Source organism: Anopheles moucheti, chromosome 3, assembly GCF_943734755.1.
Source record: "Anopheles moucheti chromosome 3, idAnoMoucSN_F20_07, whole genome shotgun sequence".
Lineage (NCBI taxonomy): Eukaryota > Metazoa > Arthropoda > Insecta > Diptera > Culicidae > Anopheles > Anopheles moucheti.
The window spans coordinates 74,715,687-74,728,065 of record NC_069141.1 but is presented as its reverse complement, the minus strand read 5'-3'; the positions used below and the strand labels follow the sequence as shown (position 1 = coordinate 74,728,065).

General features: G+C 44.1%; 1 protein-coding gene across 2 annotated transcripts in view; it reads right to left on the bottom strand.

The window, feature by feature from the left end:
• The window catches only part of LOC128300594 (NAD(+) hydrolase sarm1), a 36,180-nt gene extending 25,100 nt beyond the window's left edge, over positions 1 to 11,080 (bottom strand). The window contains exons 1-2 of one of the 2 annotated variants that reach the window (XR_008287337.1): positions 10,729 to 10,820; positions 9,483 to 9,637 (exon numbers count right to left, since the gene is read on the bottom strand). Coding sequence is in view for 1 of the 2 variants with exons in the window: in XM_053036712.1 (XP_052892672.1) it covers positions 9,483 to 9,637; positions 10,729 to 11,080 (507 nt within the window). In the remaining variant the exon portion in view is untranslated. Of the gene's footprint in view, positions 1 to 9,482; positions 9,638 to 10,728 lie in introns of both variants that reach the window. The other variant, XM_053036712.1, reaches the window with a different exon arrangement.
• Between the last annotated feature and the right edge of the window lie 1,299 nt (positions 11,081 to 12,379).

Below are 12,379 nucleotides of genomic sequence, written 5' to 3'. Positions count from 1 at the left end.
GTTATGGCCCCGTTGGCGGGTTACCGTCGGGTTTGTGACGCTACAAGGTGACTTTGTTTCATCGCCATTGCCACACTTTCGTGGAAGTGTAACATGAAACATTTGAAACATTTCCGCTCGCTCACCGTTCCTACTGAACTCAATTGAATTTATATGTGTAGTGTAGAGTTATTTCAAAAGAACCCCGCAAAATATAACACAATTAATGAAGTGGTTAATGAAGTTTTGTTGGAATCTTACGTCTTGGAATCTTACGACACTGTATTGAAACTGCGCTAATATAAAGCTATTTCAAAGGTAATAAAAAACAACACCTCTTCAGCTTTATCTTACGTCTATAATGACGAGTATTTTCTCCGAATAACTGTCGCTTAATGGGGCAATTTTGCCCATCTCCACATACTGTATATGTCGTAGCAATAAAACCACGGTGTCTGGGGCAGGGTCTCACCTCACCGCTTAATAATGCGTTATAAAAATCATCGTTTTACTACCGTCAACTCCCAAAACCGGGAAAGGTAAAACCGCCCACCCGGGCGTGAAACTCGCTTCATTCACAAAAAAATGCCACGCGCTCTCTCTCCACGGAAAGCAATTCCCACGCAGCACAAAACTCATGATTCACTCCTACTTCCGCTGATGCGTTCGTTGGAAGCTTGGTTTGGTTGCTGTTCTTCGTGAAAGAACAAAGTTTCGTACACTTCCTGATCAATTCATTCATCTGGGGTTCGATACATTATGACAGGTACAGTTCATTGCGCAATGTTGCTTTTCTGTCCTAACCTGAACTGACTTCGTCAAATATACATGATCATAATTCAATCTAAATTTTTCCTCCATCCAGAAGCTCCAGAATTCAATAAAAATTGGAAATGGATAGAGGAATTATTGTTTGCTACTTCATTTGTTTGTTGCCGTTTTCCAAAAAGGCGCGACGACGAATCGTGTGTAATACACGTGGTGTTGGACGCAATTAATCTGTCACGGTATCGGGTTGGAGTGGAGTTTTTTTTGGAACTTCTTGCCAAACTTGGCACTCGACCCAGCTACCGGTTGCTGGAAGCGCGTCATCAATTACTTTCGCCCCGAAACAGTCGAATAAAAATTACGAAACTAGTTTATCATTTGACTATGGCCGGTCTTTCAGCTGCTGCTGCTGCTGACAGAGTACAAATTAGAGCTGTTGACAGGTCGTGCGGGAAGAACCGATACGAAGAGTGATATATTTCGCGATTAGTTTAGGCGTCACACATCGCATACGGTTAGAGAAACCGGCTTTCAACTAGTAGATGATTTGATAGATTTTTAGAGGGAGGTCGAAGATTTGTCGAAGACATCTTCATCGAAAAACAAGAACTGATTTTTTGTTTAAACTGTTCACCTCTTGAACCTATAATACAGTTTGATTTATTAGTTAATTCTTTCTAATTCAACTTTTAGATTGGAATTTAGAGACCATTACCCTAAATTCAATGTAATTACTTCTGTCAAAATTAGTCTATTGTGGTGATCTGGGTCTCTTGAGCCCTCATGAGCTTTTACAAATTAAACTCAAAGGAAGTATCGATGAATTAGCTAACGATCAATAGGTCGTCAGCTTTGTCAGAGTTGTTTCTTAAATTTATGAAAATATTGTCGAAGGACTAATAAAATAAATAAGAAAATAATAAAGCTTAAGAACATATCCTTCCAACTTTCCTTTCATTGAAATCCCCGAAGATAAGGGAACGAAAAGCTTCAAAGGTAACATCCAAACGAACGTCAATGAAAGAGGAAGAGCTATTCCTACAATTTCCTTTACATCATTTTTGGCATATCAATAAGGGTTATTCCTTTCTTGGATAGTATCAGTGGTTATGATTGAAGATCTTGTATTATTGACTGATTTAGCACACCCTCCTTTCGATCAAGTGATCGTGATCTTATAACTTCCATATCTGTGATGGTACTAATATCACAAAGTGCAGAACATATCGATCTGGACGTGTAGACAAAATTCAAGAAAGTTAAGTTTTATCATCTCCGTGGATGTTCTCAAGCTCTCGGAAGCACACGAACCACAACCACACGAATATATCTTTTAGCTTTAGCGTACTCAAAAAGGACTTCAATGCCTGGAAAGAGATGAGAATAAATCGCGTCGAATTTATCTGAAAATTCTACTTCTACTACTAGCCCTACTAGAGATCAGTTGAGGATCTTCAACGTGTTTAAATGTTCGGGAATTTGGAGTTAGAACTATTTGATCTCAAAGTTTATATGAGCTTGGATATTTGAGGCGTACAACTCTCTCTCCAGCACACCCTGCTAATTCCGGTGAGCTGTCATCACTGCTGCTAGCTCTGCTAGGTTCATGACACAGTACCAGATGTATTCGTCCAAACAGTTCATCGCTCTTAAACGTTGGGGATTTCCCAGCTGTTTCTGTTTGTCTTGTGATTGTGGGATTCTGCTGCAAGTGAAACGGGGTACCGTGCAGTCGACTAAAGACGCACTGTTGCTGTGCGTAGAATACTAAACAAGCTACCCGACCAACAAGCTTCACCCTCACACCCGGTGGACCCCGGGTCTTTATGAAATGTTTGTAGAAGCGATCCCACTGTCTTCATAGATGTAGAATGTTTTCGCATGCGGAACGAGTTAAAAATAGGAGCTAGATAAAAAGGAACGTTGTTAGTCTTATTGGGAGGTATTTCCCGTGCTATGAATAATTGTTTGCAGAAGTTTTTCCCCAAGCCCCAGGACGTCAATTGCTTTCGAAATGGATGGGTGGCACCATATCGGTGGCAAAACAAAAATGCGAGATCAACCCGATGACTACTACCCTGTATTTACATGGAGACATGTGAATGTGTTACCGCTTTTAGACGAGATAAACCGGGGTGCAGTGTTTGCAAACAAATAAAGAAACAATCGTTTCAGTCACCGAACGACAGGTGATTGATTATGATAAGTGCATTTTTCGCCGATGAATATTGCGGATGATAATGGTTCGAGGCATTTGTTCAACCAACTGGGGATTGATAAAGCAATGGGAACCGATGATTTCGGGGATGACTTGTCATGATGCCGATTGGAGTTACAGCAAAAAATCTTCAAGAAGTCACGACTGTTTCTTTTTTTCATCGGGTGAACTATAATAAGCGAAGAACTGCAAACAAGTGAAAATGAAATGGGAGAGAAACAATTTTGCACAAAAAAAAAGTTCAGCCAGGTAAACCAGTTTCAGCAACCTACCTTTCGCGGCAACGTCATCCGCGGCACATCGCGAAAAGCGCCCTCGGACGCACGGCGTAGCTTGAAGCGATTTGCTGGGCCACCCTCCATGGTTTAGCTAGAATCACTGTTACACACAGCACCAAATCGATCGAGCCGAGCGATCGCACACTGCCCGATCAAAACCCCAACCGACTACTAACCCCCCGATGCTACACCAAAACAAATAAGCATACACACAACGCACGTGCACGTGGAGGGTTGTGGAGTCGCCGGAGCTGCCGGTTCAAGGTTAGTGACGCCGTCGTTCGTAGGGGTGCGTCGTTGGCGGTGCACTATACTGGCCGGTGAATACTACTACCGAGTTTACTCTCGCTCTCGCTCTCGGTTTTCTCTCACCGCACCACCCGAGCAATCGGGTACGCACTTAAGGATGCAGACGAAATGGGAGGTTGCTCGTTGCACCGGACTGCGCCTCTGGCACTACTTCAAAGACGTCAAAACGTTGCGTAATAATTCATACGATTTTACGACACAAGCACACAAACACACACACAGCTTCCTTTGGATGGTCAGGCCGATGCACGTTGTTGCACCTCCAAAACACACCAGACACACTGCTACAAAACGGACCGACCTCGAACCGGTGGTCTCGCGCGATTGGAAAAAACCACAGTGAACTAGATCGTTGTGAGGGAAAATGCTTCCGTGCCTCATATCGCCAGAAGCGCGGTTACCCCCACCCAAATCTTGACAGCTACTAGATAGATGATAGACCGTCAATAAACAATGGAGCAGAGATAAGTAGTAGCACCCGCCGACTTGACAGTAATGTACCGGCATCGAACCGAGCACGACTGGCGACGGTGGTGTAGTTTCGCGTCGAACCGCTAAAGTGGTACTAGATTGCTCCTTGCGAGCACCACTGGAAGCACTCGAACCAGGAAATCATTCCTCCCGCGATGGCGACTCGCACCGAATCCCACCCCAGTTCCTCCCGGTAAGATCTCTCCACTAGGGAGAGATCCGCGTTTTTTACCACCTCCCACGAGCGAAGGAAACACTGACGCGCTGCTTTCCTTTCCGCCGGGCAGAACCGTTTTGGGAGTTTCATGCTTCCCAACCGGCCACCGGCAGATCAAATCTTCCCACCGCGCACCGTTGATCCTGCTCGTGTGGACGGTGGGTAAAGTAAACAAAGACGAAGTAGTTAACTTCAATCTCTCTCCGTTGGGAGGGAGAGCGAGAGAGAGAAGACGAGCGAAGCAAGCAAGTGAAGATGGAAATGGATGGTCCGTGGAATGACCCCTCCCTTCCCCCCCATGTTGGCCCCCCATGAGGCGGGAAACTCAGTGTGTATTGGCAAACCAAGTGGAGATTGCAACCGTTCGGGTAATAAAGCTTGTTTTTATGATCATTGTTGTTGCTATTATTTACACCCCTATTCGGAGTCCCCCGTGTGAAGGGGTGTTGTACGGTCAGAACGAAAAAAGGTCTTTCGTGTGTTGTGTGTGTTTTTTTTTTTGCTGCTTTTGCTCCTTTATCCTTCTCGCAACTTTCACACCGGTTACCGTAAAAGGATCGACCGACGCGCTGCGTATTAAATCGCGGGATGGAGAAGTCTTGTGTGTGCGTTTTTTTTGTTTTGCGTCGATCAAATCGAAACGAAGACATTGTTGGCCGAATGGGTTTGTCCCGATGTCCCATTTTAGCCTGATGGACGATTTGCGCTACACGTGAAGCGTGAGACATCGCACGCAAACCGATGATCGTTGATCGTATTGCTGCTTTATTTGTGCTATTTATCTGATACTTTTGTAGCGTTTTTGTTTATTTGGAAATTGTAGAAAAATGAATGAATGTGATGTAGATGCAGTGTGGTACCTTTAATGGCAGACTCTGCAATTTTCCCTACATTTTCAATCATTTTTCTGTGATCATATGTAGGATGTTGAAAAATTTAATCATTTTCCGATCTATATCTTTGGGATGGAATGTTTCATAATCTAAGGGTGAAGACCACGGTTAAGTGGGCACTCCAAAAACATTTCTTTTGCAATTTTTCGAAACATTTCGAGTTCGAGCACCGCTAACACTACAACGTCCAACCATGCACTATGATCGTTAAGCAACTTCAAACAGAAATAACTTCTTGAGGTAAAATAATTCTAATTACACCAAACAATCAGAATTATTCATCTAAAAATTGAACATTTTCATGATATAAATCCGCATTAGTTTTATAATTCATAAAGGATCTGATCGTTATTTGGAAAATTCAAAGATCTACTTCAGGTTCATTCTTATTATTATGTATTGATATACTCATCTAGCCTATAGTGACCTAAATCACTATGATAAACCTCGCAGTGAACAAAAACTGACAGAAATATAAAGATTCGTGTATCGCTAAACATGCTACGCAGGATAAACTTAATATTATTTACACTAGTGTTGCGATCGATGCGCAATGCGAATTTACTGTTTCAACAGAGGATTGTTAGGGCCAAATTCTGTTGATCTAAATTCAGTTCTAAAAAATGATCGATTCTTTAAATTCCTGTTAGAAATCTGGAAGTTGATTTTTTGAAAGAATAAGAAGAAATGTTGCACGGTTATATGACCGACGTGCCCAACGCAGACGGTAAGAACGGTTAAACGTGAAATGTAAACTTTGCGTGCTAATTTTACAAACAAAACCATCCAACTAACGATGTTAAATGGCCTTCGAATGTTTCATGGGAATAATTTGTGGAACATTAGATTTTGCGAGATTTGTTCTAAGCACCATGAATTAGTATCCCTCTTTGTATTGTTCGCTCAGTGTACTGTTCTCCACTGTCTAGTGCTGTTGTATAAAGTATTTTTCAGATATTACACGAGGCTTTATATATTTGTTGTTTCATAAAACAGATTTGTTTTCAATTCGATCAAAGTGGCACTCGACTAATGTTGGTCGTTTTAGTGTAAGTGAGATAGTTTGACCTTAGAATTAATCTCACGCGAAAAAGTCCTAATATAGCTAACATTATTTTCCATAAAGCATGACACATTTGCATCAAGCCTTATCTTAAAAAAAGTCGTATTATAAATTGTCTCGCAAGAATAGAGTCATTTTTGCAACCTCGAATTATCTTGCGTACCATTCGACACAAATAGCCATAGCAAATAATTATTCCACTCCTCCCTGGTCCAATGTGGCCCACTGTGTGTGCGTTTTTCCTCTCAACCACTTCAAGTCGATCCACGGTGAGTGTGTAGGCGGCATTGTTGGCTGTTGGGGGCCAATATTACAATACGCACCGCCGGCCGACCGTCCGACCGTGTCAGTAACGCCACACGTCTGTCACGTTGTTTGAGTTGGCAACCAGCCCGGACAGAGGCGCCAGACAGAGGAGTACTTACTTCATGTACTTCCAGCAACAGCGACAAGCTTGGAAGTAAATTTATGTTCGAGCAATTCGGTGCAAACCAAATCCCCAACCCCGCAAAGCACCCATTAATGCTCCGTCCCCATAAATGGCACTAATACGTCGCATGGCGTCTAAGACGAGACGCAAGACATGATTTGAAAGGATTACGCTACCTTGCGCCATTACACTAGTAGGTTCGATCGGAGTCTGTCAATCACACACCCACTCGAAGTGCGGCAGTGTTTGCCGGCTGCATGGCCACCTACTTCAGCAAGGCACCACAACCACCAGAGTGCAACAAAAAGTGCAAACGTTCAAGCGGTTGGAAATTCCCATCCCAATATCAGTCCACAAGGACTGATGGACGGAAGGGAAGGGAGGGATGTTCCCCCAACACCACCGACCCTTTCGAGGGCTAAAAATAGATGGTCACGTTTCAGATCGACGTTTGAGCAAAAAAGTGAGCATCAAAACCGGTGTGTTTGCGCGGCGTTGGTACCCGAGCGGAAATGAAGCGCATTTTTCGCATCGCATCACACTTCTCACAACTCACCGGTTGGAACGAGGGTGGAAGAAGCACCCTTCTGTCCCCTGGTGTGTCCTGCGCCTCTTTTGTACAATATTTATTTCCTACCGCGCGCGGGCTTGTCCATTTGTTCTTTGCTCCGCGGCAGTAACGGGCGGATGGCACGCAAAGTGTGATCACGTATTGGCCAAACGAGAGATGAGGAGCATTGTTTGTTTTTTTTTTTTGTTTTCTCGCATCTCCGGTGTGTATGTCAATGAGGTGAATGAATTGATTTGTTTTTATGGCGCTTATTTGCTTCTTCCCATTCCATTCCCCCTCCCGGACTCGCTCTATTCGCTTCATTCGCGAGGGTTAATCTGTTCGTTGCTCTTTTGTTTTATGGACAAACCGCGCTGTAATGCACGCGCATTTTCCCTTCGGTCGGGTGTAATGGATGTGGTATGATCACGTGCCAACATCACGGTGGGTCCGGTTAGTCAAACAAAGGGTAGCGAGAAGGTGGCTGTTTTAGACGCATGAGTCTGGCGGAATCTTTCGAGCAGAATCGAGATTTTTGTGATGAGATTTATAACATCGTCCGAACTTCGAGTTATCCACGACTCATCTCGACGACTCAATCAAGATCGACGACTTCATCCTAAATCCCAGATCCCAGAAATCCTAAACATAACTAAGCGTACAATCATACAACTTTTTAAGATGTAAAAATCATAAGAGATCTCTTGAGATTCATGAATCTTTTGGAGACTCAACTCGTGATCTTCCTTCTCTTGGCCTTAAATGACTCCTTACTGATAAATCATTATTACGACTTTTTTTTTACTAAAAAGTTATAGAAGAGTGGTTTCAATCATGAATCGACTTTCAAGAGATCAAGAATCGTCAAGAATCCCTGGGAATTTGTAAATCTTCAGAGATTCATGAGACTCTGATACTAAGGATGAGGTAGTGAGTACAGGCAATCGTTTCATTTTTTGTTTGCAACGTTTCTAGCCTGTATTTCGTAGATATTGGATTGATCACTTTGGCACTCCACTTTGTAAAAACCTCACGAAAATCTATTAATAGTTCGAGAAGGAAGATGCTCAGATTGGTGAAAAGAAATTGGAGCCACAATGACGAGCATTGCGACGAACTCACTAGCTAGGGATCTGGTGGGATGGTCACACCATGGGAATGACACCGGACAACCCAGCTTGTAAAGACCATTTGGGTCGTCCAGATAAATAGATAACTAAATAGATAAATAGATAGACACTAGTTCATATGAACTATCTCTTCTGGACGGATTCCTCAAGCGCAACACTAGTAGCCAGTGTTTCACGAACAATCATAGCATTGGATAGGGTAGTGGAGATATTTGTTTTACTACACCCATCAAAACACTAAACGCTGTAAGCCATTCTGCACATAAAACAAGGACTATAATTTATCGGCTATAGTAAATAATTGCTATCCTTCCATTGCGAAACGATGCACTTTATCTAATGCACTGCGCTTGTGTTTTGAGCAAATTAAACGCCAAATCGTTGCCATTTCATTGAAGGCCATAGTGAGTACTCTAATCAAACGTCTGTTGTCCCTCTGTGAGATAAACGGTTTGGGTCGTAAAAATTCATTATGACCATTGTGTGTGTCCCATTCACAATTAAGCCACGCGTGGAGTGTGGTATTTTGCAAAAAAAAAAAAAAACCCGCAATAATCTGCACCTGCGTCGGAGTGCCGAAGGGGTTTTATGGCATCATTTACCAAGCGCTATGCAAACAATTTCCCTACATGGACACCGGTCAAATGGTAGCTTTAACGTCACGCTGCAAAAGCTGGAGAAAATGATATGACATTTTGCTAACGAAATTAGTCCTAATTTCCATGCTGGCCAACGCTAATTATCAACCCCGACAGCAAGCCCGTTGGCCCCGCACGCACACGCCGCGGCGTGACACTGGTTGATTGTGAAAATAGATAACAGCGATCGATCGGTGGATCGATTAGTCCCCTTTACCCCATGTGCAACCATGCCTCCTCGTTCACTGCCCGAATCGTGACGGACCGACGAAACGGCCGCCAAAAGTCGGCCACACGACCGTTGCGGAGGTCGCTTGGGTGCGTAGTGGTGGTGCAATTATTTGCACATTTAGACCACGTCGACGATGGAGAAATTATGTGCAAATAGTAATTATATTGCAATCAGCTCACCAGCATGCGCGCTCCCGGCAGTGTGTGTGTGTGGGACCACGGCCATCGGAAACTGCAAATGGGGGAATCCCTTTTCGGTTTTTTTTTTGGTACCCGATTGTCCCGTGTCACTTTCATTGGTACTTACCTCGGTGGGGAAGGCGGGTGCGATGGTGCCGGCGTGATGGTGCAGGGCGGGGCTGAAACGCATCAGGCGTGAAATTGAAGATCCATTGCTTCCCTGGCTGGAGGCTGTGCCGGGACTGGTCGCCTCCATCAGCTGTGTCATGATCGGTGAATGGTCTGGAAGAAAAAAAACGGAAAGAGGACAAAGGATATGAGTAGAACAATTCAAATTGACCGTTTTTTAGTCTTAAAAAAGTTAATCTACAGTAAAGCTAGAGACCTTATTTAAGCCTTTAAGCTGGTTGGAACTTTAAGAGAAGTTGCTCAACTTTCCGTTCTGCTTTCCGTGGCTTAGGCGAGAATCTGACTCTTCAAATTTGGTGTTAAAGTTTTTTTTTACACAACCTACCCCTTATGAAGCATTGGAGTTTACAATGCATGCCGGAAGAGGGCGCCACCATCAGATGGGAATAAAAAGGAGTGGGGAGGATCGAGCCCTATTCCTGTTGCAGACCAAAAAAAGCCCAGCAATAAATTTTGAACGAGGTTGTTAAAGATTTAATGACGAAATCCGAAAGTTTGCAACATTTAGTATTAAAACTATTGGAGAAGATACTTCGTAAGAGCTTTGCCTTAAAAAGACTCCCCTGATAAGCCTTTGTTAGACGAACTTCAGTATTACTTGGGTCTTTAACCAACTAATCTCATACAGTGATCTATTGGGCGTGATGGGCGATGCTCAGACCAAAAGATCACATTCTCAATTCCAGTAGCATATGCAATTTCTGAGAGACACTTTGCAGTCAGAATCATGATCACTGCACGTTTCATTCTGATGATCATCAACCAGCGTAAGGATCTTCTCCAGGAAAATGATGTGTGAGTTGTGGATGTCTATCTTCTTGGCAGAGGACGTAAAGTCTCCAAAATTCTCGTCATCTGGGACTTCCAGTATTCCATTACATCTAGATCTTCAACTTCGATCGCCAATGTCCATCTTGAGCAGGATCTTTTTGATTGTTTAGGTAGTTGAGACTTCAAATCTACATCCTTAAATCCTGCTCACGTCTACTCAGTAGACTCCGAATCTACCGGCGCACGACTAGAATCTTACTGGTCAACAATTGCCTCGTTTCGTTTTCCAAAAGAAGATATTTTATGTTCTGATCTTACGATCTTTATACGGCGGAGAGAGCTGGCTGCGTTATTAAACTTTGTCTGCATTTTATAAGGACCAGGAATCCATTCCTCACACATACGTTACTCACCTGGGCTTAGCTGCAGCATCGGTGATTCCAGCGTGTCAAAGTCGGTGAAAGCTGCCTGATGGAACTCGTTCAAACGTGGACTGCCGGTGTGGGCAAACGTTGGCAGCTGCCCACCGACAACCGGGGCCGTCGCCGCCTGCCGTGAAGCCCCATCCGACGAGCCGCTCGAAAAGGAAGCCCTCGGGGTGGGTATGGACAGCTTCAACGGGGATTGCCTCCTTCCCGGCGGCAGTTCAGAGTTTCTCCGTGCGCTCGGTGCGGGCAGACCTGGGTGCGAGGGTTCCGGTCCGGAATTACCACCATCGGTCGGATGTGTGGCAGGTGGACGAAGGTTCGAAAACGGACTAGCCATAGTTACACTAGATCAAACTTTAGACACAACAAGACGCGGGCAGCAAATAGAAGACGGATGATCACTGTTCGTTCTGCCCGCTTTGCGTTTTCCAGCTGTGCAGCTTGTGTGCGCTCACCAGTTTGTTTTATGTTTACACAAAACTTTGAACCAAAGGAATTCATAAAGGGAAAGCGAAAAACAAATCACACACAATAAAATGAATTTTCTCGTACCTAATGGACTTGTTCCGGGGGCGAGGCGTGAAAAGAATGTAAACCGAACTTGTTTACATGTCACGGTCAGGGTGTTGAGGTCTGGTGTTATTCAATTCATTTAAAAAAATCACACAACACCCACACCGCACATGGACGCACGGCCAAAGAAAGCCACAGAAGCACAGCGTTGCCAAAAACGATGCCAGTCTGGAAGAGAAATGTAATGTCTCCGCGGTATGTACACGATTGGGTTAGCAAAATTAAACCCGACAACGTTTCCGAGGATCACTTTGAGTTTTTTTGGACGGGGGAAATCTTTTCGGGAAATACATAAAATTCAACCAGAGGAAGAGAGTGTTTTCCTCTCCTTTTTTTCTTGCACCGTTTGTGTCTACCGCTGTGGGGAATGTGTCTCTACTTGAACCCGACGTCCGAGTTGACTTAACCTCTAAGCGGTGAATGATTGACATCACATCGCCAAAGGACGGCCTCTGACCAGGCGGAAAAATCGTGAAAATTTTAAACATTGAATAGGAAAAATGTTCTGTTCACCCTCCTCATAGGGTCAACCATTATCAAGGCCAATGTTTACGATCGCGCCGAAACGAAACTAAACGTTTAAAGTTCGTTGGACTTTAGAGCGGTAAGATAGCGAAGGATTGCCACCCAACGGTCACCCAAATGGAAAAGTGACTTCTATTCAAAACACACACAACCTTCGGTCTTACATTTACGATCATCTTCCGCAAGTACACGAGGAAAACTCGCGACTGTGCACGTGTACGCACAACTGCCGTGTGTACGATCGGCAAGTTTTTTTTCAAAACGCGCGCCCTCCGTTAGGTCGCGATCAGTTTTGCGAAGGTTTTTCTGTTCCTCGCAACTAAAAATAGCCTGGAGCAAAACGTTGGACCGATGTGGCGCAGGGTTAAGCTAGGGTTCCCGTTCCACTCCCGCGGGCAGGGCATTATGAATAATGTTGTTCGTTTGTTTGGACAATGCCCCCGGTATGGGAGTCTGTGGCTCGGCGTTGCCTTTAGAAGGGATGCGGTGTGCAGATAGTAAAAACAAAAGTGAATTGCACTGCTTCTGCTGCTGCTGC